General features: G+C 45.5%; 2 protein-coding genes across 8 annotated transcripts in view; one reads left to right on the top strand and one right to left on the bottom strand.

The window, feature by feature from the left end:
* Positions 1-4,051, top strand: part of RUSC2 (RUN and SH3 domain containing 2) — an 81,278-nt gene extending 77,227 nt beyond the window's left edge. For both annotated transcript variants that reach the window (XM_056546770.1, XM_056546761.1), the window contains one exon: positions 1,346-4,051. In XM_056546770.1, the coding sequence (XP_056402745.1) occupies positions 1,346-1,502 (157 nt within the window). In that variant the 3' untranslated portion in view covers positions 1,503-4,051. The remainder of the gene's footprint in view (positions 1-1,345) is intronic.
* A 4,752-nt stretch (positions 4,052-8,803) lies between these two features.
* Positions 8,804-26,710, bottom strand: CIMIP2B (ciliary microtubule inner protein 2B). 6 transcript variants are annotated; one of them, XM_056546867.1, is made up of 6 exons: positions 26,561-26,710; positions 16,526-16,752; positions 16,231-16,406; positions 15,734-15,872; positions 12,363-12,584; positions 8,804-9,174 (listed from the first exon to the last, which is right to left on the bottom strand). In XM_056546867.1, exons 1-6 carry the CDS (start codon positions 26,626-26,628, stop codon positions 9,086-9,088), a joined length of 921 nt encoding a protein of 306 aa, XP_056402842.1. In that variant the 5' UTR covers positions 26,629-26,710; the 3' UTR covers positions 8,804-9,085. The 6 variants fall into 6 exon arrangements, with proteins under 6 accessions (XP_056402842.1, XP_056402875.1, XP_056402868.1 ...); XM_056546900.1 differs by lacking the exon at positions 26,561-26,710 and adding an exon at positions 23,179-23,221; XM_056546893.1 differs by lacking the exon at positions 26,561-26,710 and adding an exon at positions 17,680-17,738.
* Between the last annotated feature and the right edge of the window lie 217 nt (positions 26,711-26,927).

Below are 26,927 nucleotides of genomic sequence, written 5' to 3'. Positions count from 1 at the left end.
ACACCACAGATAACACAGTGATCACTCTCTGAGTACAGATAATGTAGTAGATGTTACCCCCTGCAGTCCTACGTAACACCACAGATAACACACAGTCCAGATAATGTTGTAGATATTACCTGCAGTCCTATGTAACATCACAGATAACACACAGTACAGATAATGTAGTAAATGTTACCTGCAGTCCTGTGTAAACCCAAAGATAACGCACAGTATAGATAATGTAGTAGATGTTACTCCCTGCAGTCCTGTGTAACACCACAGATAACACACAGTACAGATAATGTAGCAGATGTTGTCTGCAGTCCTATGTAACACCACAGATAACACACAGTACAGATAATGTAGTAGATGTTACATGCAGTCCTATGTAACACCACAGATAACACACAGTACAGATAATATAGTAGATGTTACATGCAGTCCTATGTAACACCACAGATAACACACAGTACAGATAATATAGTAGATGTTACATGCAGTCCTATGTAACACCACAGATAATACACAGTACAGATAATGTAGTAGATGTTACCTGCAGTCCTATGTAACACCACAGATAACACTTAGTACAGATAACGTAGTAGATGATACCTGCAGTCCTATATAATGCCACAGATAATACACAGTACAGATAACGTAGTAGATGTTACCTGCAGTCCTATGTAACACCACAGATAATACACAGTACAGATAACATACTAGATGTTACCTGCAGTCCTATGTAACGCCACAGATAATACACAGTACAGATAACGTAGTAGATGTTACCTGCAGTCCTATGTAACACCACAGATAATACACAGTACAGATAACGTAGTAGATGTTACCTGCAGTCCTATGTAACACCACAGATAATACACAGTACAGATAATGTAGTAGATGTTACCTGCAGTCCTATGTAACACCACAGATAATACACAGTACAGATAACGTAGTAGATGTGACCTGCAGTCCTATGTAACACCACAGATAATACACAGTACAGATAACGTAGTAGATGTGACCTGCAGTCCTATGTAACACCACAGATAATACACAGTACAGATAACGTAGTAGATGTGACCTGCAGTCCTATGTAACACCACAGATAATACACAGTACAGATAACGTAGTAGAGGTTACCTGCAGTCCTATGTAACACCACAGATAATACACAGTACAGATAACGTAGTAGATGTGACCTGCAGTCCTATGTAACACCACAGATAATACACAGTACAGATAACGTAGTAGATGTTACCTGCAGTCCTATGTAACGCCACAGATAATACACAGTACAGATAACGTAGTAGATGTTACCTGCAGTCCTATGTAATGCATCTTGTTACTATTTTTCCCCTAGACCCGCCAGTTCTTCATGTCACCACCCAGAACCCAATCAGAATGACGTCAGTTTTGCATATGAAGCCCATTCGGACCAGCTACGATGTGGCCTGCGGAGCCGGAACCCCCTTATGCCCCTGAAGTTCGTTCCTCAGCCTGACAGAAGAGACTCATAACCTTCATGAGACACGTTGGGCTCAAGACACTGGAGGACGGGGCTGATTCTGACAGCGGCACGAGGAGGGTGCCAGGATCTCTCGGGGAAGTATTTTCATGGTGTCTCTATTGACCTCTGGGAGGACATTGGAGCATTATGGCTGGACAAGTGTGAGGGGATAAGGTCCAATCAATACAGTATTCCTTCTTCCTGCGCCCAAACCAACGTGCACGTGTGCTAGCCGTGATATTGACGTGAGCTGTGCATGCAGACATCCTACAATATACTGTGACTTTACCCCCAACGCTTACATGTTCCCAGACTCATACTGGGCAAGTAGACTTGTTTTTGGGATCTGCATTCCCCCCCCGGCATTCCCCCATAACTAGCACTTAACTATCTAGAATTTTACTAAACGGCTCTAGGACTTTTTTTTCCCCCTTCCTTAGAATAGCTTAAGTACGATCAACTATGGAAAACAAAACCCTACAGTATCCGCGACCCCCCCAAGAGCTTACACCCTACTTGGTTACTGGAAGCACATACCATTTGCTGCTTATACTCCTTCCGCTTGTGTCCTTGTATTAATATAGACGAGCTGAGAAGAGAAGGAAGATGGTGGATGTAAGAAAGAAGCCCCAAAAATAAGAATCCCGCAATCTCAAGATGTTATTTCGGAGCTTGAAGGATCGTTGGAAATGCAGGATGGATGGGGGGATTGGAATTGGATTTTGGGGCCGGCTTGAGTAGAATGAGATAAGTGTTGCAATGAAGGTTTCGGAGAATGCAATGGCATATGGGCCCCTATGCTTGGGGCCCCCACCATATGAGAGAGCAGTGGTATAGCATTGGGCACTAAAGTGGCAGTAATCGTACATTGGCCTCTATGCTTGTGGAGGGAGTTGGGGTCCGTGTAGAAGCCCATGATGAGATGGGTCCATAAGGGAACAGTAATAAGGATGGCTGATATTGCAATGGACCCTGTTTGGTTCCGTCATAGGGGGACAATGGCACTTTAAGCAGGTAGAGCAGACGGGCATTGATACAACGTTCGACTGGCCCCCCGATATAATCATGCTAGATGTATATGTATACAAATGTATATGTTACTATCTTAGTATCGCTTCACATGTGATGATACACCATGGCACCTGCCCAGGGACGGGTATTGAATCAGCACGTGGGACCTATTGTTCCACCTCTGGTGCCGCAGAAGATCTTTTTGCCATCGGAGAGAACATTTCACACTAAAAGCAACAACCTATAGCGACATTGTCTATATTCGTAATACTGGGGCCACTCTATACAGTATATATATATCTCTATTATATCCCTTGACTTGACTTATTACTGCACTTTGTTCTTTCCATTGACTTTTTTTATTTTATTTTTTGGGATCCCAAGAGCTGACAATTCAGTCTTGGCGTCTCATCGGCCCCTTGCGGTTCAGTCAGATGCCACCATAAACGTAGTTGCGCTTTCTGCTGTAATACCGCACTGGATTTAGTATTTGTAACTACTGGATATTGAGCGTGAAGAGTGATCCTTGCCCCAGTGGTTGTAGGGTACCGGGGTGTTTGCTTGTATGTACGAAACTGTATATAGATATGGCAGGCAGTGTGTGTGCTGGTTGCTTGCACTGTTAATATTATATTCTGGATGATTTGCGCCGCTGTAGACGGGGGAGTTGTGCACCATTGTCTATAGCAGAGCAAGACCGAGCTGCCGATATCCTCGATGTATCCATTATGGGAGTCATTTATCAAAACCTGTGGAGAGGCAAAGTTGCCCAGTTGCCCATAGCAACCAATCAGCTCGCTTCTTACACTCTTAACAAGGCCTGTGAAAAATGAAAGCAGCGATCTGATTGGTTGCTATGGGCAACTGGGCAACTTTGCCTCTCCACAGGTTTTGATAAATCTCCCCCTTTGTGTATAAATGAAAGGATCCGCAGTTTGGTTTGGATGGGTCGGAATTAGCGGATGTGGGTACCGGGCCCTCTAGTAGTCCATAGACATGAATAGTCTTTTCTAGGTTGTTTCCTTTGTGCTCAATGTTTTAAATCCTGCATTTCAAGGAATAGAGGAGCGTGGTATCTGTAGATGACGGCAAAGGTATGGGAGGGTATAAAAAGGGAGCAAACCATGGTAACAGACCAAGGGGGCACCTATGGGGCCTACAGAGCCCAACACCACCATCTGCTCAAACATGTTCACAATACTGATGCTGGGTCCTCACAAAAAACCAGGGAGGCTCTTATAGGCTTACCTGGAGGTTAAAGGGGTACTCCACCCCTAGACATATTATTCTCTATCCAAAGGATAGGAGATAAGATGTCTGATCGCAGGGGTCCGGCCACTGGGCCCCACTGCGCGATCTCCGTGCAACGGCATTCTTAACAGTACGTGATGTCACACCAAGCCCCCTCCATTGATGTCTATGGGAGGGGGCGTGACGACCGTCACGCCCCCTCCCATAGACACGAATGGAGGGGGCGTGGCGTGATGTCACGAGCGCTCTATACATACTGTTTAGAATGCCGGGTGCTGCCCAGAGATCGCGTGGGGGGGGGGGGGGGGGGGGGTGACCCAGTGGCGGGACCCCTGCGATCAGACATCTTATCTCCTATCCTTTGGATAGGGGATAAGATGTCTAGGGGCAGAGTATCCTTTAAAGGGGTACACCGCAGAAAAACATTTTTTTTTTTATCAACTGATGCCAGAAAGTTAAACAGATTTGTAAATAACTTCTGTTTAAAAAAAATCTTAATCTTCCAGAATTTATCAGCTGCTGAATGCTCTTTTCTTTTTTTTTTTTTATTTCTTTCCAGTCTGACCACAGTGCTCTCTGCTGCCACCTCTGTCCGTGTCAGTAACTGTTCAGAGCAGAAGAGGTTTTGCTATGGGGATTTGCTCCTACTCTGGACAATCCCTGACATGGACAGAGGTGTCAGCAGAGAGCACTGTGGTCAGACTGGAAACAAATTCAAAAAGAAAAGAGCATACAGCAGCTGATAAGTACTGGAAGGATTAAGATTTTTTAAATAGAAGTGATTTACAAATCTGTTTCACTTTCTGACACTGGACAGAGGTGTCAGCAGAGCGCACTGTGGTCACACAGAAAAGAAATTCAAAAAGAAAAGAACTTCCTGTGGAGCATAGAGCAGCTGATAAGTACTGGAAGGGTCAAGATTTTTTAAATAGAAGTGATTTACAAATCTGTTTCACTTTCTGACACCAGCTGATTTAAAAAAAAAAAAATGTTTTCCAGCAAAGAACCCCTTTAAAGAAGTGGGAAAAAGAAATAGGAGACCCCCTTTTCTATCTTCTCAGTGACCTTGACATGTAAGATGCTGTATCAATGCTTTCAAAAATGACTCCAGAAGAAGAATCATAGATGTAGACATGCCTGTTTGGGTTACCTAGGTGAAGGCCATGGGCGGGCTTGGCCATTCGTAAATCCCAGGGTAAACAGTTGCCCAGGTTATCAAACTCACTTGTCCTGTGATGCACCAATGGGGGCTGTATAATGGACCCTAAAGAAATAGAACACCGGATGACGAATGACTGCCTATCACAGCCGCCACGCCCCCTCCATTCATGTCTATGGGAGGAGGTGTGACGGCTGTGTACTAGCCGTCACGCCCCATCCAATAGAAATAAAGGGAGGGGCGTGGCGTGACATCACGATCACGGAAGCAATAGGGCTTCTGTGACCGTAACCCCACCCCCCGCGATCAGACATGTCATCCCCTATCCTTTTTAAGCACTGGAACTTTGAGTCAGACTAGTGATCACACAACAAGTGCAGTGTGTGCTGGAATAAAATAAATTGTACTGTATGACTAGTACTAGTGAAAAAAAAATGCTACTTTAATAATGAGGCTGCAGGTATTTTATAATAAAAGGAGTAGAATAGTCATATTATGTATATCTGACTTAATAAAACAGGACTTCAATATTGGATCATGCCTGTTCGGTAAGTGAAGGAATCTAGAATTGGTACAACCTTTGGGGGTCGATTGTTTGTGATGCACTTTAAATAGTTTATGGTCATAGCGGATAAACAATTGTGTTTACCTTGATAATATCTTTGAATACTGTTCTTAAATCCATTCATAAATTAACCCTTCATCAACTTGTTCTAGGATAAAAGTCAGCAACATTTCAAAGAATGGTAACATTTTCATCCCGGACGAGCCCCCAAGATTTCAGTCATTGGTTCGAGAACCTAAACCTGATGTCAATAATTGTTTACCGTGAACTTTTTACCGTATTGTTAGTCTCCACAAGCCATAATTGTTATTACTTATAATACTTTAGATATATATATATATATATATATTTTTTTTTTTTTTTTAATTTTTTTTTTTGTTATTCTGACCTTTCCTCCCCTATACCATGAACATTCATCTGCGCTCTACCTTCATTAGGAGTATATAGAAAGTAGTGATAATGTGCACACTATTATTGTAACTTTTGTATGGAATATCGGCTCTGTTATCTCTTTCTGCGCAGTCTATATTAATACATTTCTTAAAGGGGTACTCCACCCCTAGACATCTTATTCCCTATCCAAAGGATAGGGGATAAGATGTCTGATCGCGGGGGTCCCATCGCTGGGGACCCCCGCAATATAGCATGCGGCACCCCCCTGTTTCTGCTCCGGAAGCGCTGGAGGGTCTGGGTCCCGACCACCGGAACGGAAGTCCGTGACCTCATGACTCCGCCCCCGTGTGACGTCACGCCGCGTCCCCTCAATGCAAGTCTATGAGCAGAAACAGGTGGGTGCCGTATGCTATATTGCGGGGGTCCCCAGCAGTGAGACCCCCACGATCAGACATCTTATCCCCTATCCTTTGGATAGGGGATAAGATGTCTAGGGGTGGAGTACCCCTTTAAAGGAAACCTCTCATCATGCTGCCTGATATAGGAATCATGCTGCCTGATCTAGGGGTCCCCATGGCATCTCCTCGCCCCAGCAGCCTTAATTGATAAATCTCTCTATCTAGGGCAGTGGTCTCAAACTGTGCCCCTCTAAATGTTGTAAAACTTCAACTCCCAACGGCTGTCCGGGCATGCTGGGAGTTATAGTTTTGCAATACCTGGACAGCCACAGTTTGAGACCACTGATTTTGGGAGAGATCTATCAAAGCCAGCATGGTACCCCGGTGGCTCGTGGTTCAGGCAGGTCACCTAAATAACTCTAAAGTAATTTTTTTGTAGAACCGAATTGCCTACATTTGCATGCATTTACAATAATAATAATAATGCAAATATAAATTAAAGGACTAATCTTCATTCTCAAGGGTGAATGGAGACAACCCCATATAGGCTCAGTTGGCCTCTTTATAACTTTCCATCCTGGTCCCCAATACTTTCCCCTATGTTATGCTGCATCTTCCATTCTGGAAAGGGTTGTGGATGGAGTTAATCTGCGAAACGACTGGCGTGCGTACATCCGCTCGTGCCCAAGCTAACCCTCGTCTGTTACATCTGCGCCTGTTATCTTGGTGTCTTCTGCCATATATATGTATATTTATTGGTTTGTTTATTTATTACGCATATTAATAAAAAAAGGTGCTGAATATAGACGTCATTGTGATGATTATTTCTTGTAATAACTAAGAATTTCCCTAAGCAGGGGTGGGGTTTCCCTAAGCAGGGGTGGATCTTCTTGGATGAAAGTTCTGCACTAGAACGCTCAGTCACAGTCTTTAATGTCCGACTCATCTCTCTGTGTGTCACAGTCATTAGGGGCCCCCTTATCTCCCTTGGTGTCACCGTCATTAGTGTCCCCTCATATCCCCGTGTGTCAGTCATTAGTGTCCCCTTATCTTTCTCCCAGTGTCAAATTAATAGGTGTTCCCTTATCTTCCCATATGTCACAGTTATTAGTGTCAACTTATCTCTCCCTGTGTCAGTCATTAGTGTCCCCTTATTTCCCCATGTGTCACAGTCATAAATGTCCCCTTATCTCTCCCAGTGTCACAGTTACTAGTAAATCTATAAGGAGAAAAAACAGCAGAGCTTCTCATGGGATAGAAGACCTTAAAAGGCTGGATGTGCTTTAAAGGGGATGGTAAGAAGGTAGGTGCAATCTCGCTCACCTTTTGTGGATGTGTGCCAAACACAACCACCTTAAACAGCGTATTAGAACGGTGCAGCCTCCCCGGTGTCGGCAGTCAGAAAGCCTTGGTTCGATAGTAGAAGCATCCAAAATCAGGGTGTAGAAGATCCAGGGGTTTCTGGTGCAATCCGTTAGGAAAGAATCACAATCCGTGATGTATGAATAAAATGTATGATTTCGGAAGTCACCTCGTCCAAAGTCAGCAACCCAAGAGCAATGATGCTGCTTGCTTGGCAGCACAGGAACAAGAGAGAGTTACTAGTGTCACCTCATCTCCCTGTGTGTCACAGTCACTAGTGTCCCCCTCATCCTCCACCATTTCACAGTCATTAGTGTCATCTCCTTGTGTCACAGTCATTAGTGTTCCCTCTTCTCTTTCTGTGTCACAGTAAATTAGTGTTCCCCTCATCCCCAACCATGTCACAGTCATTAGTGTCCCCTCATCTCCTTGTGTCACAGTCATTAGTGTTCCCTCTTCTCTTTCTGTGTCACAGTAAATAGAGTCCCCTTTAGTGTTCCCTCATCTTTCTGTGTCACAGTAAATAGAGTCCCCTTTAGTGTTCCCTCATCTCTTTGTGTCACAGTCATTCCCCACCATGTCACAGTCATTAGTGTCCCCTCATCTCCTTGAGCCACAGTCATTAGTGTTCCCTCATCTCTTTCTGTGTCACAGTAAATATTGTCCCCCTATCGCTTTCTGTGTCACAGGCATTATTGTCCCCTCATCTTCCCATGTTTCACAGTCACTAGTGTCCCCCTCATCTCCCTGTGTTTCACACTCATCAGTGTCCCCCTCATTTCCCCGTGTGTCATAGTCATTAGTATTCCCTTATCTCTTCCACTGTCACAGTCATTAGTGTCCCCTCGGAGTTTAGCAGCGGATGTCTTAGGTCCGCGCTCTGGTGTTCAGCAGTCCTGGTGTTCAGCAGGGGTGGTCACCTGACGTCCGCTGCTATTGTAACCAATAGCACCAACCAGAGCCAGAAAGAGGAATCAGAGCAATAACAGAGGCGGAGGTAAGTAAAAAAAAAAAAAAATTAGCTTTTTTAAAAGATGGACAACCCTTATGGGAAAAGGGCTGACAAACATCTAGGCGCCACGATGAAATTCTTAGTCGGCATGGCAACTTGGGACTTGTTGAGCCCTGTGACAAGGGATACAAACATTAAGAAATACAAACACTTGTTCACACACAAACTCACACATTTATTACAAATAAACTTATTGATTGTCTCCATTTTTTCTGCTTGAGAATAACAATTGTCTTGGTTGCATCCTTTGGCTTTGGCACGCAATTCATTTATTCTTTGGTCCTTGGTCCATTTTATCTTGTCCACCCCGGACAAACAATGGAGGCTCAGTGTAGGCGGTAATGTAGGATAAGTATGTGGTCTTCATTGTCTGACACATAGTTGTCTTCGGGGAGCCGATCTTCCACCAGAGAAGGTCGGTGTGGGCTTTACCAGTGGTTTCCTAATTCACCGTTTGTTTTTCCATTGTGGACTGGCCAAGGGCATTTTGGGTAAGAGAACCATAGGTGTGTCCATACTGGAACTTGTAACCTGTCAAGATGGTGATGGTTCATTATTAACAATGCTCAGAAATAAGGCAGTTCAAGATGGGATTTTTAGGAAATTTTCTGGACCTATACATCCATATACACACTAATAAAAACATTTTTGCACAGACATCTGAGACTTTACTGGTGTGGCCAAATAGTTGTCCCTTAAGTGTTTAAAGGGGTACTCCACTGGCCAGCGTTCTGATGTAAATGTTCCGAACGCACTGCGGGGGGTCAGTCACGCCCCTCGTGATGCCATGGCCATGCCCCGTCAATGCAAGTCTATGGGAGGGGGCGTGACGGCCGTCACGCCCCCTCCCATAGACTTGCATTGAGGGGGCATGGCCATGACATCACGAGGGGCATGGTCGACCCCCACAGTACGAAAACAGTGTTTGGAACATTTACTTCAGAATGCTGGCCAGTGGAGTACCCCTTTAAAGGGGTAGTCCAGTGGTGAAAAACTTATCCCCTATCCTAAGGATAGGGGATAAGTTTGAGATCGCGGGGGGTCCGACCGCTGGGGCCCCCTGCGATCTCTCTGTACGGGGCCCCGGCTCTCCGCCGAGATAGCGGGTGTCGACCCCCGCACGAGGCGGCGGCCGACACGCCCCCTCAATACATCGCTATGGCAGAGCCGGAGATTGCCGAACGCAGCGCTTCGGCTCTGCCATAGACTTGTATTGAGGGGGCGTGTCGGCCGCCGCCTCGTGCGGAGGTCGACACGCCCCCTTCCAGCGGGCTGTCGGGGCTCCGTACAGGAGATCGCGGGGGGCCCCAGGGGTCGGACCCCCCGCGATCTGCAACTTATCCCCTATCCTTAGGATAGGGGATAAGTTGCTCACCACTGAATCACCACTGGACTACTCCTTTAATAGTACAGTTTTTGGGTGATTTTATTTCAGGCTTTTTTTAAGCTGCTATGTGACTTCTAAGCGGAATTGCTCTGAAAAGTAACACGCCGCTTCTTTTTTTCAGGGCTGTTTTCACGCTGTTTTGAACTTACCCTTAGGGCACCATTTTTCAACCAGTGCAGTGCAGAGCCGACAGCACTTGCCCCAATCTCTGTATAAAATGTAGCTCCGTCCCCTGTTCTTCCGTGTGCTACCTGGACGGTTTCTCTGTCCCTAAGATGACGTCGTATGGAGGAGCATGTGATGATTTACATCATTCTGCTTTCTCCATGTTGCCTACGCTATTTGCTAGAGAGCAGAATAACGCTATAGAGGTAGCAGATTTACGTGCATCTAAAGGACACCATGTTATGAGCGGGGGAAGCCATCCATCCAGCATATGGGCACAGAAGTACAGGGCCGCAGACAGGGTGTAGTATGTAAGTAAGTGCCATCGGTCCTATATACAGGGCAAACTACCTAAAAGGGGGGGTCCTATATAACAGGACATTCTACCTACAGTGGGCAAACTACCTGCAGGAGCAAACCACTTTCAGTAGGGTCCTACCTACCGAGGAGTCCGGCCTACAGTCGGCAAACTACCTATAGGAGGGTCCTACCTGCAGGGGGCAAACTACCTAAAAGGGGTTCCTAGCTACAGGAAAGAAAAAACTACCTAAAGGGAGTTCTACATACAGGGCTCTATATGTCAATCAGGAGGGACTGGGAGATGAGGGTGAGCTAGGAGGCGCCCTAGGCTGTGGCACTTGAGCAGCTCGGCTCCGCCTCCTTGACACATGGCTGAGAAATAAAAAGGAGATTTTATAAGTTTGGTGACTGCCATCAACTCCAGGAAAGGTACAGTTTTCTTTTATACCCTAAAAGCTATCCAACAGTTCGTAGCAACGAATACACCTGACAGATACCCTTTAAAGGGGTACTCCCGTGGGGAAAAAATTTATTAAATCAACTGGTGCCAGAAAATTAAACAGATTTGTAAATTACTTCTATTAAAAAATCTTAATCCTTACAGTCCTTTTTAGGGGCTTTTCGTTTTTGGATTTCTCTTTTGTCACGACCACAGTGCTCTCTGCTGACCTCTGTTGTCCATTTTAGGAACTGTCCAGAGCGGGAGAAAATTCCCATAGCAAACATATGCTGCCCTGGACAGTTCCTAAAATGGACAACAGAGGTCAGCAGAGAGCACTGTGGTCGTGACAGAAGAGAAATCCAAAAAGAAAAGCATTTCCTCTATAGTATAAAGCCCCTAAAAAGTACTGGAAGGATTAAGATTTTTTAATAGAAGTAATTTACAAATCTGTTTAATTTCTGGCACCAGTTGATTCAAAAAAAAAAAAAAAGTTTTCCACAGGAGTACCCCTTCAAATGGGAATTTCCCGAGCGAATACAGGTAAGGGATCTTGCACACTACAGAAATTCGGCTGGGAATTATTCTTAGCGAGATTCCGTCGGGCCATTAAGTGCCATCCCATTGACTGCAGTGCAGTTCCGGTCAGATTCCGGCAAAGGATTGACCATGTTCATTCTTTCGTCAGAATCCAGGTACATCTCTGGTGTTCTGCTGCGGAGCCTCTATCTCTGACGTTCCGCTGCGGAGCCTCTATAGTGCGCACTGAGCAGCAGAATACTATTGCGATCAATGGGATTTTGCTGCAATAATTCACAGCGGAATTTGGGTAATGTTAATGGACCCTTATACTTCTGAGACGAGAGGGTGGCGGAAGTGGAGCACCAGGGAGTGAGGAGAGGTGATACCATTCTTACTCCTGGATAACCCATCGAGGAATGAATGGCTGTACGTTAAAGGGGTACTCTGCCCCTAGACATCTTATCCCCTATCCAAAGGATAGGGGATAAGGTGTCTGATCGCCGGGGTCCCACCGATCTCCGTGCTGCACCCAGAGTTCATTTAGTGCGTCGGGTGCATCGCCAGAGGCTCGTGACGTCACGGCCATGCCCGATCATGAAGTCACGGCCACGCCCCCTCAATGCAAGTCTATGGGAGGGGGCATGACATTCGTCATGCCCCCTCCCATAGATTTGCATTGAGGGGGTGTGGCCGTGACATCATGAGCAGGGTGTGGCCGTTATGCCATGAGCCGCCGCCTCTGCATCGCCAGGCACTGGATGTATGGGGTGCCGCAGCCGAGATCACGGGGGTCCCCAGGGGTGGGACCCCCGCGATCAGACATCTTATCCCCTATCCTTTGGATAGGGTATGAAATGTCTAGAGGTGGAGTACCCCTTTAAACATGGACTCACAGAACTTTCTAACCTGGCACATATCCAGTATAGCGAGGAAGTAACCCCAGCTGCTCCAGGTAGATGTGGCTCTGATCAGATTGGGGTCTGTTCCATTCTCGTGCTTCCTGGTGTTCTCCAATTTTGGATCCTTTTTTCAGAGTCATATGACCAAACTCAGTCATCGCTTTGTTGGTGGTGATGGGATAACCGGTGCCAATGAGAAAACGGGAGCGGGGGACATACCCGGTGTAACCTTTAGGGACATGGAGACGACACATATCAGAAAATGAAACATGATTTATGAAATGCATTAAAAAAATTCAATATATGGATGCACTCCAATGATCTGGGCCTGAAATATCTATAAAAATTAAAGTGAATATCAGACCTTTTTTATTTCAGCATCAAGTATTTATCATTTATTTATATTCCATTTTTATTCATTCTTACTAGCTGAGTCCCTGACATTCCCTGGTCTTCCTACCTAAACCTTGTGGGAGAGGAAAAGCAACAAAGTTGTTTCGTTTTTCTATTTTATTTTATTTATTTATTTTTGTTCAGAGGAATTTTCATATCTTAAAATAATCAATTAATAATAAAATAATCAATAATTAGATTGATACAATTTCAGGAAATACAGCAGCTAAGTGACATCTGCTACTTCTTTTCATGTCTGCAAATGGCTGCATCACCAGACAGATAAGGGAACTGGGAAAACTAGGGAAGCACTGTAAGCTCTGCACTGTGTACTGCTTGCCACCAAGCTTTTCCAATCTCCTGAAGGGAATTTCTGTCTAGTAAAGCAGCCATATTGGAGCACTTTATGAGCCTGGGAAAGCTGGGTGGCAAACTGCATGTCACCATGCTTTCCTAGTCTCCTGAAGCCCCGGCAGTGATAGGCTGCTCATCCCTGCACTCCTCACTGCAGCTGCGCTGCCATCCCTCCTCCCTGCCTCCGCACTGATGACTTCTCTTCCCCTTACTCTTTGCTCAGCCAGCAAAAAGAAACATCTCTTCTCTGTTCACCCTGTGCCCTCTCCCTGCTCCTGTGCTACCTATTCTCTGCACCTGTCTGCAGGACAGTTAAATCATACTTTACCATGATGTTGGTCTTGTGGCAGGATGTTTAAAAATCCCGGGCAATTTCTGCAGCCCGAACATACCGCGATCAGTAACGAAAGTCCCATAAATTTGTATAGGAAAGTACTGTTTCAGTTTCTGGCTGCAGAGATTGTCGATATTGGGACAATCCTAAAATCTACTATATTTTAGATGACATGTAAGAAATATGTAAATGGAAGGAATTGTCCAGCTCCCGATAGTGCAGTTAAAACTTAGGGTTTAATACATCCAAAATAAAATTTAAAAAGGCATTGCAGGGATGGGTAGTGACATGTCACTCTAAAAACGGAGTGAAACGCCGACGCGTTTCGGCCATAAGCTCTTAGCTCGAGCTTATGCTTGAAATGCGTCAGCATTTCACTACGTTTTTAGAGTGACATGTCCCTACCCATCCCTGCAATGCCTTTTTAAATTTTATTTTGGCTGTATTAAATGCTAAGTTTTAACTGCACTATCGGGAGCTGGACAATTCCTTCCATTTGTCTGCTTTCTACAGGGAAAAACGGTTCCCTGCATCCGTGCTTCCGAACTAACATCAACCTGTGCCTGGCTGTTTAGAATCAACGTGGTGAGCTGATCTATCCCCTTTTTTTCTATAAGAAATGTGTGCCAAGCTTAATCAAAATACTTCCAGAAGTTATGCACGAACATATGTAAATATATACATATATACACATACTGTAATGACTCATCCGAGTCTGACCTGAAGGGTTACATTTTATTGAGCTTTGGTTTATACGCCCCAGCTATCTGGGCTGGTCAGCTGACCATGCTGAGATCGCACCTGTGTATCTGGCTATTTAAACCAGCAGTGTGCTATTCCTGGCCAGTGAAAGACTTTGTTTAATAACCAGCAATCTTATAAGGGGACATTTATCAATGTATCCTTATAGATAGAAAATGTTCCTGGCACAACCGCTATAAGACACTTCAGACAGGTGCAATAATTTCACAACCTTCACTCTGCGCTTCAGGTTCCGTGTCTGATTTCGGTGGTGCTACTCGTGAGAACAATAGGCATTGTATTTCAACTCCATAAAGATAGGAAAAAACGGAGCACTCACCACTTTGTAGATGCAGACAGGTACCTCTTTATTTTTCACATGCAGTTAGGGACAGAACATGAAGATAGGGAAGGAGGAAGATGACAAGTGGGGGGTTCTCAGGTGATCACAAGAGGCAACGACCGTATCGACCGTATTGCCCCGTGTGATCACCTGAGAACCCCCCGCTTGTCATCTTCCTCCTTCCCTATCTTCATGTCCTGTCGCTAACTGCATGTGAAAAATAAAGAGGTACCTGTCTGCATCTACGAAGTGGTGAGTGCTCCGTTTTTTCCTATCTTTATGGAGTTGAAGGACATTTATCAATGTTTGCTTGTGTATTCCTTTTTTTAGTTATTTTTTTCTTACAATTTTTTTGCTTATGCGCAACTTATTTATCAACTGGTTTCAACCTGTTGATAAATTTCTTTCACTTAAGCAAAATTTTTTTTGTTTTGGCTTTGGTAGTGGCTTTTTCTGCTCCATGTCTGAGCTGAAGTAAATTTAGTAGGTTTTTTCATGCAATGCAACTTTTTTGCAACTTTCGCACTTGATAAATCTCTGAACACTGCAAGTCAAAAATCACTTTTTGCTTTGGTAAGCAAGATTTTTATTTTTTGCTTAGGGCACTGAACATGCAAAAAGTCGCAGGAAAAAAAGTGTAGGCGCACATGCGACTTTTAAGCAAAAACAAACAAACTACTAAATGCTTTAATAAATGTCCCCCATAGTATTTCTGACGTCAGGTTTTGATCTTTGGCTCAGCTTTTTGATTACTCTCCTGCTTAGTGTTCCTGTACTCCGCTATTTCCTGGTACCGACTTTGGCTAGACTGACATTCATTTGACCGTGTGTGTGTGTCTTAGTGTATCTCTGTTAGTTTGTGTGCCTCCAGCTGTTTCTCCAACTCATACTGTTTTTGTATTTTATTATTTTGACAACGCTGCCCCAGCACTTAGCAGGGAGGGTTTGTCATTGTGGTTGTCGATCCGTCACTTAGGGTGGATAGGCAATAGATAGGGACAGTGGCTTTGGGTGAGTCAGGGCTTCACTGTTCCCTGCCCATACGTGACACATACGTTGAGTTTTACATATTTCTCTCTCTCTCATATATATATATATATATATATATATATATATATATATACACACACACATATATACTATATTTATATGCTATATTTATATATATTTATCTGTTTCTACCTTTTATGAATGAAATAAAAATAAAAGTCACCTGAGATGAAATACTTGTCGGGGTCCTCGTCCTCCATGTAGTAAGGGGAGACCTGTATCTGGAAGGCATTGGGGGAGACGTAAGGGGCCGCTTCCTTAGACAGTGTGGGGAGTGGAGTCCGATACCTGGCTGTGAGAAGCTGGAAATAGGGAAGACAAAGGGAAGAATAGTCACTGCAGACTGTGTGTGTAGGGAAAGGTGAAATGTTCTGCGCTCACGGATGTGTTACAAACCAGATGAATTGTGAATGTGACTCTGGAAAGTAACTTAGATTATGCCACCCAGAACAGGGGCAACCACACTATACTAGCTACAAAGTGCCACATGACAGTACCAACCACAGTCCACCATTAGCACTTACCTCTACTTACATGAGGCTTGTGGCTCCTTCCAGTGCCTCTTCTCTATGACATGGCAGATATATCTGAGCAGCCACTAGAGGGCACTCACACACATCTCTCCTGTCCTGGGCTGATCTGGAACCCTTAGATACTCACCTGTTTCTCGTGCTCCGTCCGGGGCGCCTGCTGACCGCTCTGGAGTTTACTGACCAGTATCTGTTCCTTCAGATGACTCTGCTGCCGGTCTTGGTCTTTTTGGAAATCGGACAGGGCGTCCCGCGTGGTCTCGGTGTACGTCTTGGCGAAGAATTTCTGAGACCTGGGGATGAAGCCTGAGAAGACAAAATGGCCCTATTATTTATGGTTATCTACTATGGAAGAGCAATAGGGAGGGTAATAGGAAAACATAGAGGAAAGGGACAACACATTGGCCCCCTCAGGGCCCCATTACCCGTATATCCTGGGATCATACTCCAGGACACTTTCTTGTCGCCCAGACGCTGTTTCCTCCTGGTTGTCGTATCCAGGTTGATCTCGTGACGCGGAGGAGGGAATGGACAGGACTGGAGGACTAACTGGCCGGAGTGCCGGATATCAGGACTGGTCAGTAGTTGGCCGGTCAGCTTCCCGTAGGTCTTACCCAGGTTATACTTGTACTGGGGACAGTAGCCGCCATATCTGCAATAGGCAAACAGGATATATTACATTACATATCTAGCTAGGACGTGCTTCCTTAAAGATTACTACTACATCCCAACCACATGCTACATGACTGATATATCTGTTACATAGGACTGCAGGAAACATCTAGTGCACTATCTGTATGTGGAGGCGGAGTGTGCGATGCAGGGCAGATGTTGTTACCTTAGGGGCAGATGGCATTAACCCCTTGTATTCGTGACGCCAGGGCATGGTTTAGCCTATAACCTCCTGAAGGTATACCGCTGGATCCTGGACTAGGCACGTGGGCAATGAAGACCCCGAAGCCAAGTTATGGACAACGGTAGCTTTACGGAGGGTAGACAGATGGTAAAGTCTATACAGTGCAGCTAGGGCCCAAGGAGGTGACCAGGGACAAAGAGACCTCGCAAGGTTGCTGGGACTTGTAGTTGACTGTGGCTGCAGCTCTGGGCTTCAGGCCTGCAATGCTCTGGACACACACACTAGGCACAACTGCACTGGACCTCAGCAACAAGAGAGAGAAGCTACACCCAGGGCTTATATGGGGGAGACTAGCAGGGAGCCCATAGGTCACCCTTGGGGGTCAGCTGGTCACTGATACCTCCTGGGTAACAATCACATGGTATAGCTGGTTAAAGGTACAATTCACAGCATAATGCATAACATATTTACAATGGGGGAAACACTGCAAGGGGACCTTGGGACACTGCCTGACAGGGCAGGGAAGGTACAGGGTAACACCATCCCGTACTGGGCCACCACATGTACACGGAGAATCATGACTGTGTTATATTTGGTATTACATAGGACTGCAGGTAGCATCTACTACATTATCTGTACATAGACAGTTATCACTGTGTTATCTGTGGAGTTACATAGGACTGCAGGTTACACCTATGCCATTTGGGGAGATTTATCAAAAACCTGGGCAGGAGAGACGTTAACTGGTTGCCCATAGCAACCAATTGGTTTTCTAAAGGCCTCTGAAAAATGAAAGTCTCTGATTGGTTGCTATGGGCAACCGGTCAACTTTTCTCTGCAAAGGTTTTGATAAATCTCTCTCATTATCTGTACTGTGTGTTATCTGTGGTGTTACATAGGACTGCAAGTAACATCTTCTACATTACCTATACGGTGTGTTATCTGTGGTGTTACATAGGACTGCAGGTATCAGCTACCACTTTATCTGTACTGTATGTAATGTGTGGCGTTACATAGGACTACATATGACTGCATGTAACATCAACTGCATTTTCTGGACTCTGTGAGTTATCACTGTGTTATCTTTGATGTTACGGGGGACTGCAGGGGGTAACATCTACTACATTATATATGTGGTGACCCAGTACAGAATCTGTACTCAATATAGCACCCTGCCCATCCTGTGTGGCAGATGTTGCCTTCAATGTCCGTCTTGGGCCCACTCTTCTCAGGACTTTATATTTCACAGTATAATGTAATTGTAGTGGCCCAGTACGGGAGGTGTTACCCCGTGCTCCTGATGTCCTGTCAGGCAGCCTCCTTCAGTGTCCCCAAGGCCCCCTGCACTTGTTTCCCCATTGTAAATATGTTTTACCATGTAAAGTGTTATAAAATTTAATGTTTCTTTAAGAGTTATACCATGTGATATGTCATGTGATTGTTACCCAGGAGGTACCAGTGACCAGGTGACCCTAAGAGTGACCTATGAGCTCCCTGCTAGTCTCCCCCATATAAGCCCTGGGTGGAGCTTCTCTCTCTTTGAGCTCTGCTCTTCTGCTAAGCTGAGGTCCAGTGCAGTCGCCTAGTGTGTGTATCCAGAGTGTTAGAGACCTCAAAATCAAGTCCTGCAGCCACCATCATGTCATGTAAGATAAAGTCACAGCTTTATGAGTCAAGTCAGTCCCTGTCATCTGTCAAGTCAGCATGGTCTACAATCAATTGTCCAGTCCTACTACAAGTCCCAGAAAGCCCTTAACCTCTTAAGGACGCAGGGCGTACCTGTACGCCCTGCTCCCGGTCCCGGTATTTAAAACTGGGTCACCCCGTGACCCTACATTTTACCGGGTCGGTCCCAGCGGCAAATGATAGCCGGGACCCTGGGCTAATAGGGTGCCGCACCAATCGTTGTGCCACGCGCTATTAACCCTTTAGAAGTGGTGATCAAAGTTGATCGCCGCGTCTAAAATGAAAGTAAAAGCTTCCCGGCAGCTCAGTCGGGCTGATAAGGGCGATTTTATCGCGATAGTCCCGATCAGCTAGGACACGAGCGGAGGTCCCCTTACCTTGCTCCGTCGCATCCGATCGGCATTTGATTGCTCCAAGCCTGAGCTACAGGCTTGAGCAATCGAGCCCCTATAACGCTGATTCATGCAAGGCTATGACTTTGCAGGGATCAGTGTAAAAGATCAGTGTGTGCAGTGTTATAGCCCCCTATGGGAGCTATAACATTGCAAAAAAAAAGTTAATAAAGGTCATTTAACCCCTTCCCTAATAAAAGTTTGAATCACCCCCCTTTTCCCATAAAAAACAAAACAAAAAAAAACTGTGTAAATAAAACTAAACATATGTGGTATCGCCACGTGCGGAAATGTCTGAACTATAAAAATATATTGTTAATTAAACCACACAGTCAATGGCGTACGCGCAAAAAAATTCCAAAATAGCGTATTTTTGGTCACTTTTTATATCATGAAAAAATTTATAAAAAGCGTTTGGCTGTGAATTTTTGGGTAAAATGACTAATGTCACTGCAAAGTAGAATTGGTGGCACAAAAAAATTAGCAAAATTGAAAGCATTATGATTTTTAGAAGGTGAACTGTATAGATTTTACCAGCTGTCTACCCTCAGTAAAGCTACCATTGCCTGTAACTTGGTGTCGGAGTCTTTATTCGGGTGGTATCGAGGATAAACCACAACCCTGGCGTAAAGAATACAAGAGGTTAATGCCATCTGCCCCCTGGGATAAAAACATCTGCCCTGCACCACACACCCCGCCACCACATAATGTTATGCAATGGTTAACCCCTTAAGGATTTAGGGCGTACTTGTACGTCCTGTGTCGCGCTAACAGGGTTTAAACCGTTTTCACAAGCGGAGGACGGGTTAAACCCTATGGGTCACGGTTGATACGGGAAGCCAGGACCCACGGCTAATGCCAAGCACCGCCAATCAGACCGATGCCCGGCATTAACCCTTTAGACGCCGCGATCAAAGTTGATCGGGGTGTCTAAACTGAAAGTAAAACTATACCGGCAGCTAAGCGGAGTTGATCTGGACTCTCGTGACAGAATCGCGATATCCCGATCAGCTTACTGGATGACGGGAAGGTCCTCACCTACCTCTTCATCGTCTGATCGGTGATCTACTGCTCCATGCCTGCGCAGCAGAGCGCTGGTAACACTGATCAATGCTATGCATATGGCACAGCATTAAACAGTATATGCAATCAGAAGATTGCATGGTGTAGCCTCCTATGGGGGATAAAAAAAAAAAAAAAGTCAAAAGTGGTTAAAAAAAAAGAGAGTACATGTGAATAATCCCCCCCTCCTAATAAAAGTTAAAATCACCCCCATTTCCAATTTTTTTTAATAAAATACTGTAATAAAAAAAAAAATCATATGTGGTACTGCCGCATGCGTAAATGTCCGAACTGTTAAAATATATGGTTAGCAAAACCGAATGGTTGACGGTGTACACATAAAAAAATACCCTAATTCCAAAATAGTGAATTTTTGGTCACTTCATATACCATAAAAATATTAATAAAAAGCGATCAAAAAGTCCCATCAAAACAAAAATGGTACAGATAAAAACTAAAGACCACGGCGCAAAAAATAAGCCCTCATATAGCCCCATATGAAGAAAAATAAAAAAGTTATAGGGTCAGAAGATGACAATTTTAAACATACTTGTTAGGGGTTACGCTGCAGCCAGATTGTGGTCGCAAGCGCACTCCTGTTCCGTCCCCCGGTGCCGGCGGTGCGACTGTCCGCACCTTGGGATGCGGTCTCAGGCGTCCTCCGGCCCGTAACTCACCCTGCCTCGCTCCTGCTCTTTCTGTCTGCTGGCTTGCGCGTCGCCGCTCCCTAGGGCGCGTGCTCCAGCTCTCAGAAATTTAAAGGGCAATACGCCCTTAATTGGTTGTAGTTAATTAGCAAAGTTTTAAGTGCCAGCACTTCCTCTATTGCCTTGCCGGATCTTTGAGCCCTCTTTGCCTTAGAGAAAGGGTTCATTTGTGTCTTGCCCTGCAGTGTACCTGACCTTTGCTATGTTTCCCGACCTTGCTCCTGTGCCACCGGCCTTCTGACCTCTTGCTACGTGACCTGACCTTCTGCCTGTCCTGACTATGAGTTATCTCATCCTTCCTGTCCTGACTACGAGCAAGTCCATCCCGCTTTGCGGCAGGCTGAAAGCCAGCGGCACCTTAGATTCCGCTCCCTGGTGGCACGGCCCACGCCATCATCCACACAGATCAGGCGGATCCACTTCACCTCAGCCATAACAATACTAATTTTGGTGCATGTAGTTATAATATTTTTAAAATAGTAAAATAAATAAAACCTACATAAATTGGGTATCCCTGTAACCGTATGGACCTACAGAATAAAGAGCCCTAAAAATTAGCAAAATGGCGTTATGTTTTTCCATTTCACCCCACAAATATTTTTTTTTTTGTTTTGCCGCAGATTATGTTAGAAAATAAGTAATGTCATTATAAATTACAATTGTTGACGCAAAAAGCAAGCCCGTATAAGGGTCTGTAGGTGCACAATTGAACAAGTTGTAATTTTTTGAAGATGAGGAGGAAAAAAGTGCAAAAATGAAGATTGTTTTGACTCCTTAAATTGAAAATGGGCTGAGTCCTTAAAGGGGTACTCCGCCCCTAGACATCTTTGGATAGGGGATAAGATGTCAGATCGCCGCGGTCCCGCTGCTGGGGACACCTGGGATTGCCGTTGCGGCACCCCGTTGTCATTACTGCACAGAGCGAGTTCGCTCTGTGCGTAATGACGGGCGATACAGGGGACGGAGCAGCGTGACATCATGGCTCCGCCCCTCGTGACATCCCAGCCCGCCCCCTTAATACAAGTCTATGGCAGGGGCGTGACGACCGCCACGCCCCCTCCCATAGACTCGTATTGAGGGGGCGGGCCGTGACGTCACGAGGGGTGGGGCCGTGACGTAACGATGCTCTGGCCCCTGTACTGCTCGTCATTACGTGCCGAGCGAACTCACTCTGTACAGTAATGACAGCGGGCTGCCGCAGTGGGGATCCCGGGGCTTCCCAGCAGCGGGACCGTGGCGATCTGACATCTTGTCCCCTATCCTTTGGATAGGGGATAAGATGTCTAGGGGCGGAGTACCCCTTTAAGGGGTTAATGTATTGGTATTTTCTATGCACCTGTTACTTTAAGAATCCTGTTGTCATGAACCTTGTTGTTAGGGGAGTATGCAAAGGTGAACCATGTGACTTATCCGGCCAATGGGATCTCTCTAAATTGCTCCGATATATAGTGGGGTCAGAGTTCAGTTCAGTAGAGTTGCTGAGGTACAGTTGAGAGAAGTGTGGAGTCTGTCTGTGAGGTGATTCTGAAGGAGGCCTGAGGCCTAGTCCAGCAACCACGCATCCACTACCAGCTAACCCCTGCGCCTGGGTGAAAGTCAAAGCCTGGTGGTAAGCACTAAAGTCCGGGGATCAATTCAAGTCAGTCAAGTTAGTCAAGTCCAAGTAACTACAGTCTAGCGTGGGCTAGTAAAGCCAGTTACTAGCCCACAGGTGTATAGGTCAACCACGCCCTGGCATCACAAAAAGGTTAATTCACACATTACCCTCACCCTACACCAGTCTAGCGTGGGCTAGTAAAGCCAGTTATTCGTAACCTTCCGTCTGAGTAATTATTTGCCCCGTGCCTGGCACAGGAGAAGCTGGTCTACCTTGGGTGGTGTATAGGTCAGCCACGCCCTGGCGTCATGAAAAGGTTAATTCACACATTACCCTCACCCTACACCAGTCTAGCGTGGGCTAGTAAAGCCAGTTATTCGTAACCTTCCGTCTGAGTAATTATTTTCCCCGTGCCTGGCACAGGAGAAGCTGGTCTACCTTGGGTGGTGTATAGGTCAACCACGCCCTGGCGTCATGAAAAGGTTAATTCACACATTACCCTCACCCTACACCAGTCTAGCGTGGGCTAGTAAAGTCAGTTATCCGTAACCTTCCGTCGGAGTAATTATTTGCCCCGTGCCTGGCACAGGAGAAGCTGGTCTACCTTGGGTGGTGTATAGGTCAACCACGCCCTGGCGTCACAAAAAGGTTAATTCACACATTACCCTCACCCTACACCACATATATACTGTACTGTGTGCTATCTGTGACGTTACATAGGACTGCAGGTAACATCTACTCCATTATCTGTCCTCAGAGAGTGATCACTGTGTGTTACCTGTGGTGGTAGATAGAAGTGCAGGTCATCTCTACTACATTATCTGTACTCAGCGGACAGTGGGTATCATTGAAAAAAAAAATGAGAGGATAAGTGTGACAAATCATAGGCTTAGATACAAGAACTTATCAGACTGTATCACATATGGGAAACACTAAGTTTTACTCTGCATCTCCTTTGTATAGCACAGTGATTCCCATCCAGAGTGCCTCCAGCTGTTGCAAAATTACTACTCCCAGCATGCCCGGACAGCCTTCGGCTGTCCGGGCTTGCTGGGAGTTGTAGTTTTGTAACAGCTGGAGGCACCCTGGATGGGAAACACTGGTATAGCAAATGGATGACATCACATATTCCTGGTCATAAAGGGGTTAAATAGCTTGCATTGATATGCATGCATTGAAAGAATGGACTCGGACCCCCAAGGGGTTAATGGCGCTGCTGTATAATGGCAGGTCTGTGGTGTCCCAGGCCTTGTTGTATCTAAGCCGGACGGGCGCCATGGAGATGTAACAACACACTGTGGTGACAGGAAACCATTGTGCGGCCGCCATTGTATCCAGAGCTGATACTGTAACATAGAGATCACTTACCTTCTAGCCTATCATTACACCATAACAGGGAAAGAACAGTCACTGGATAACTTAGAGACAAGAAGGTATCACATGTGATAGGCTTAGATACAAGAGCTCATCAGACACACATGATATGCTTAATTACAAGAAATCAGCAGATAGTATCACACATGATAAGCTGAGATACAAAAACTCAGCGGATAGTGTGACAAATTATAGGCTTAGATATAAGAACTTATCAGACGGTATCACATGTGATGGGCTTAGATACAAGAGCTCATCAGACACACATGATATGCTTAATTACAAGAAATCAGCAGATAGTATCACACATGATAAGCTGAGATACAAAAACTCAACGGATAGTGTGACAAATTATAGGCTTAGATATAAGAACTTATCAGACGGTATCACATGTGATGGGCTTAGATACAAGAGCTCATCAGACACAAATAATATGCTTAATTACAAGAAATCAGCAGATAGTATCACACATGATAAGCTGAGATACAAAAACTCAGCGGATAGTGTGACAAATTATAGGCTTAGATAAAAGAACTTATCAGATTGTATCACATGTGATAGGCTTAGATACAAGAGCTCAGCAGAGTGTCACACATAGTAGGCTTAAATGGGCACTGTCACTAACTTAATTTTTTTTTATATGTTGTAGTACTTATGTACTACAACATATCTCTAATCTACTTTTATTATTATTTTTTTTTATTAAAATTGTTTAATTTTCATTTGAAAACCGGCCACTAGGGGTCTCCCTCCTAGTGGCCGGCTGCAGCCTGAAAGCCTGAAAAAGGACCGATGCGGCCGGGCATCAGTCCTTTTTCATTCAGCCTGCGCTCGCTCCCTGCCTGTCAATCAGACAGGCAGGGAGCGAGCGCATTGGCTACCCGGCCACTGGCTGGGAGGCCACTCCTCCCGCACATCGCCGCCGCCGCCGCTGTCCCTGCACGCCCGCTGCCGGACTCTGCAGTAAGTGTAATGGGGGGGGGTTGTGATGGAGGGAACGGGGTATGGCGCGCGGGGGGGGGGGGACGGAGGGGACGGGCTAGCGCCGCATGTAACTAAGTTTATCTACACAGGGTGCCTCCAGCTCTTTCAATACTACAACTCCCAGCATGCCCTGACAGCAAATAGATGTCAGGGCAAGCTGGGAGTTGTAGTGATGAAACTGCTGGAGGCACCCTGTGTAGATGAACTAAGGGCGGAAGTCCCCCCCCCCCAGCAGGCATCAGTGACGTGGCGCCTGCTGGGGAAGTCTGCCTGGTAGTGAGCACTCTACCAGGCAGACAAAAAGCCATTTTTAATATAGTAAAAATAAAAATAAAAAGCAGGGAGGGGGTTAGGGATAGATTGGCAATAGGCAGGGACAGAAAAAAAATATAGGATGGTGGGAGCTACTCTTTAAAGGGGTACTCCGGTGGAAAAAACATTTTTTTTTTTTAAATCAACTGGTGCCAAAAAGTTAAACAGATTTGTAAATGACTTCTATTAAAAAAAATCTTAATCCTTCCAGTAGTTATTAGCTGCTATATAAAATTCTTTTCTTTTTGGATTTCTTTTCTGTCTGTCCACTGCTGACACTTCTGTCCATGTCAGAAACTGTATCACACGTGATAGGCTTAGATACAAGAGCTCAGCAGATGGTAAGTATCATAGTTGATGGGCTTAGATACACAAAATCAGCAAACAGTATCACATATAACAGGCTCAGATACAAGAACTTATCAGATGGCATCAAACATGATAGTCTTAGATAAAAGAGCTCAGCAGATAGTATCACACATGATAAGCTGAGATACAAAATAAATAACAGCGGATAGTGTGACAAATGATAGGCTTAGATACAAGAAGGTATCAGACTGTATCACACTTGATAGACTTAAATCAGTGTTTTCCAACCAGGGTGCCTCCGACTGTTGCAAAACTACAACTCCCAGCATCCCCGGACAGCCTTTGGCTGTCGTTACTATGTATCAGTGCGGAATTCCGCCGTCATTTACTGTCTTGTGATTTAAATGGAATTTCTATTTTGCAGAATTCCGTGGCAGAATCCCATGTGCTCAGAAGACAGATATTCCACCAAAATTCTGCTGCAAATTCCACCGGAATTCTGCAATTCCTTAAATTCTGCACTATCTGCCGTGTGTGAACGTACCCTAAGGGTACGTTCACACGTGCTGATTTTTTAGCGGGTTTTCTGCTGCGTGTTTGAAAGTGGGCGGGCTCTTCTCAGCTGTCCGCTGCAGGTTTTCTGCGCCGGAATTTGCGCTGCAGAAAATCCGCCAAAGTCCCTACTGACTTCATTGGGGCTTGCGGCGGTTTTTCCGGAGCGTAAATTCTGCCACGGAAAATCTGCTGCGGGCAGCCGAGAAGAGCCCGCCCACTTTCAAATACGCAGTGGGAAACCCGCAAAAAAATCCGCCCGTGTGAATGTACCCTAACTCTGTAGGATAAGTGCAGAATTTGAGTATTGATAGTAGAGAGTAGAGATGAGCGAACTTACAGTAAATTCGATTCGTCACGAACTTCTCGGCTCGGCAGTTGATGACTTTTCCTGCATAAATTAGTTCAGCTTTCAGGTTCTCCCGTGGGCTGGAAAAGGTGGATACATTCCTAGGAGACTCTTTCCTAGGACTGTATCCACCTTTTCCAGCCCACCGGAGAACCGGAAAGCTGAACTAATTTATGCAGGAAAAGTCATCAACTGCCGAGCCGAGAAGTTCGTGACGAATTGAATTTACTGTAAGTTCGCTCATCTCTAGTAGAGAGAGTGGCTCTGGAGTTGGACTTACCCTGGGATGTAATGGGGGTCGGCTGTCATCAGCATGGGGCTGATTTTGGGGGGGTAGGTGGCTGCCATGCTGCCTGGGGAACTCTCTCTGAGGATCTGCTCCCCTATGCTCGGGTGTTTGTGTCAGTGAGTGTGAGTCTGTGTCGCTGTGTATTGTGTGTTGTTAGGGATGATCAGAAACTGGTTACGAGGAGGAGGAGGAGGGAAGAGGAGTCCAGGAAAAGAGAGGAGGAGCAGGGGACACAGAACACGATCTCCAGGTCACTGTCATACACAGGGAGTTGCAGAATGCATGAAGTGTGCAGGGTGAGGGTACAGATTATTTTGTCACCCATTGATCTCAGTAGAGGAAGCCGGAGGGTTAAAGG

This window comes from Hyla sarda, chromosome 1, assembly GCF_029499605.1.
Source record: "Hyla sarda isolate aHylSar1 chromosome 1, aHylSar1.hap1, whole genome shotgun sequence".
Classification (NCBI taxonomy): domain Eukaryota; kingdom Metazoa; phylum Chordata; class Amphibia; order Anura; family Hylidae; genus Hyla; species Hyla sarda.
Note: the sequence above shows the minus strand (reverse complement) of the source record. Positions and strands in the feature narration are given on the sequence as shown.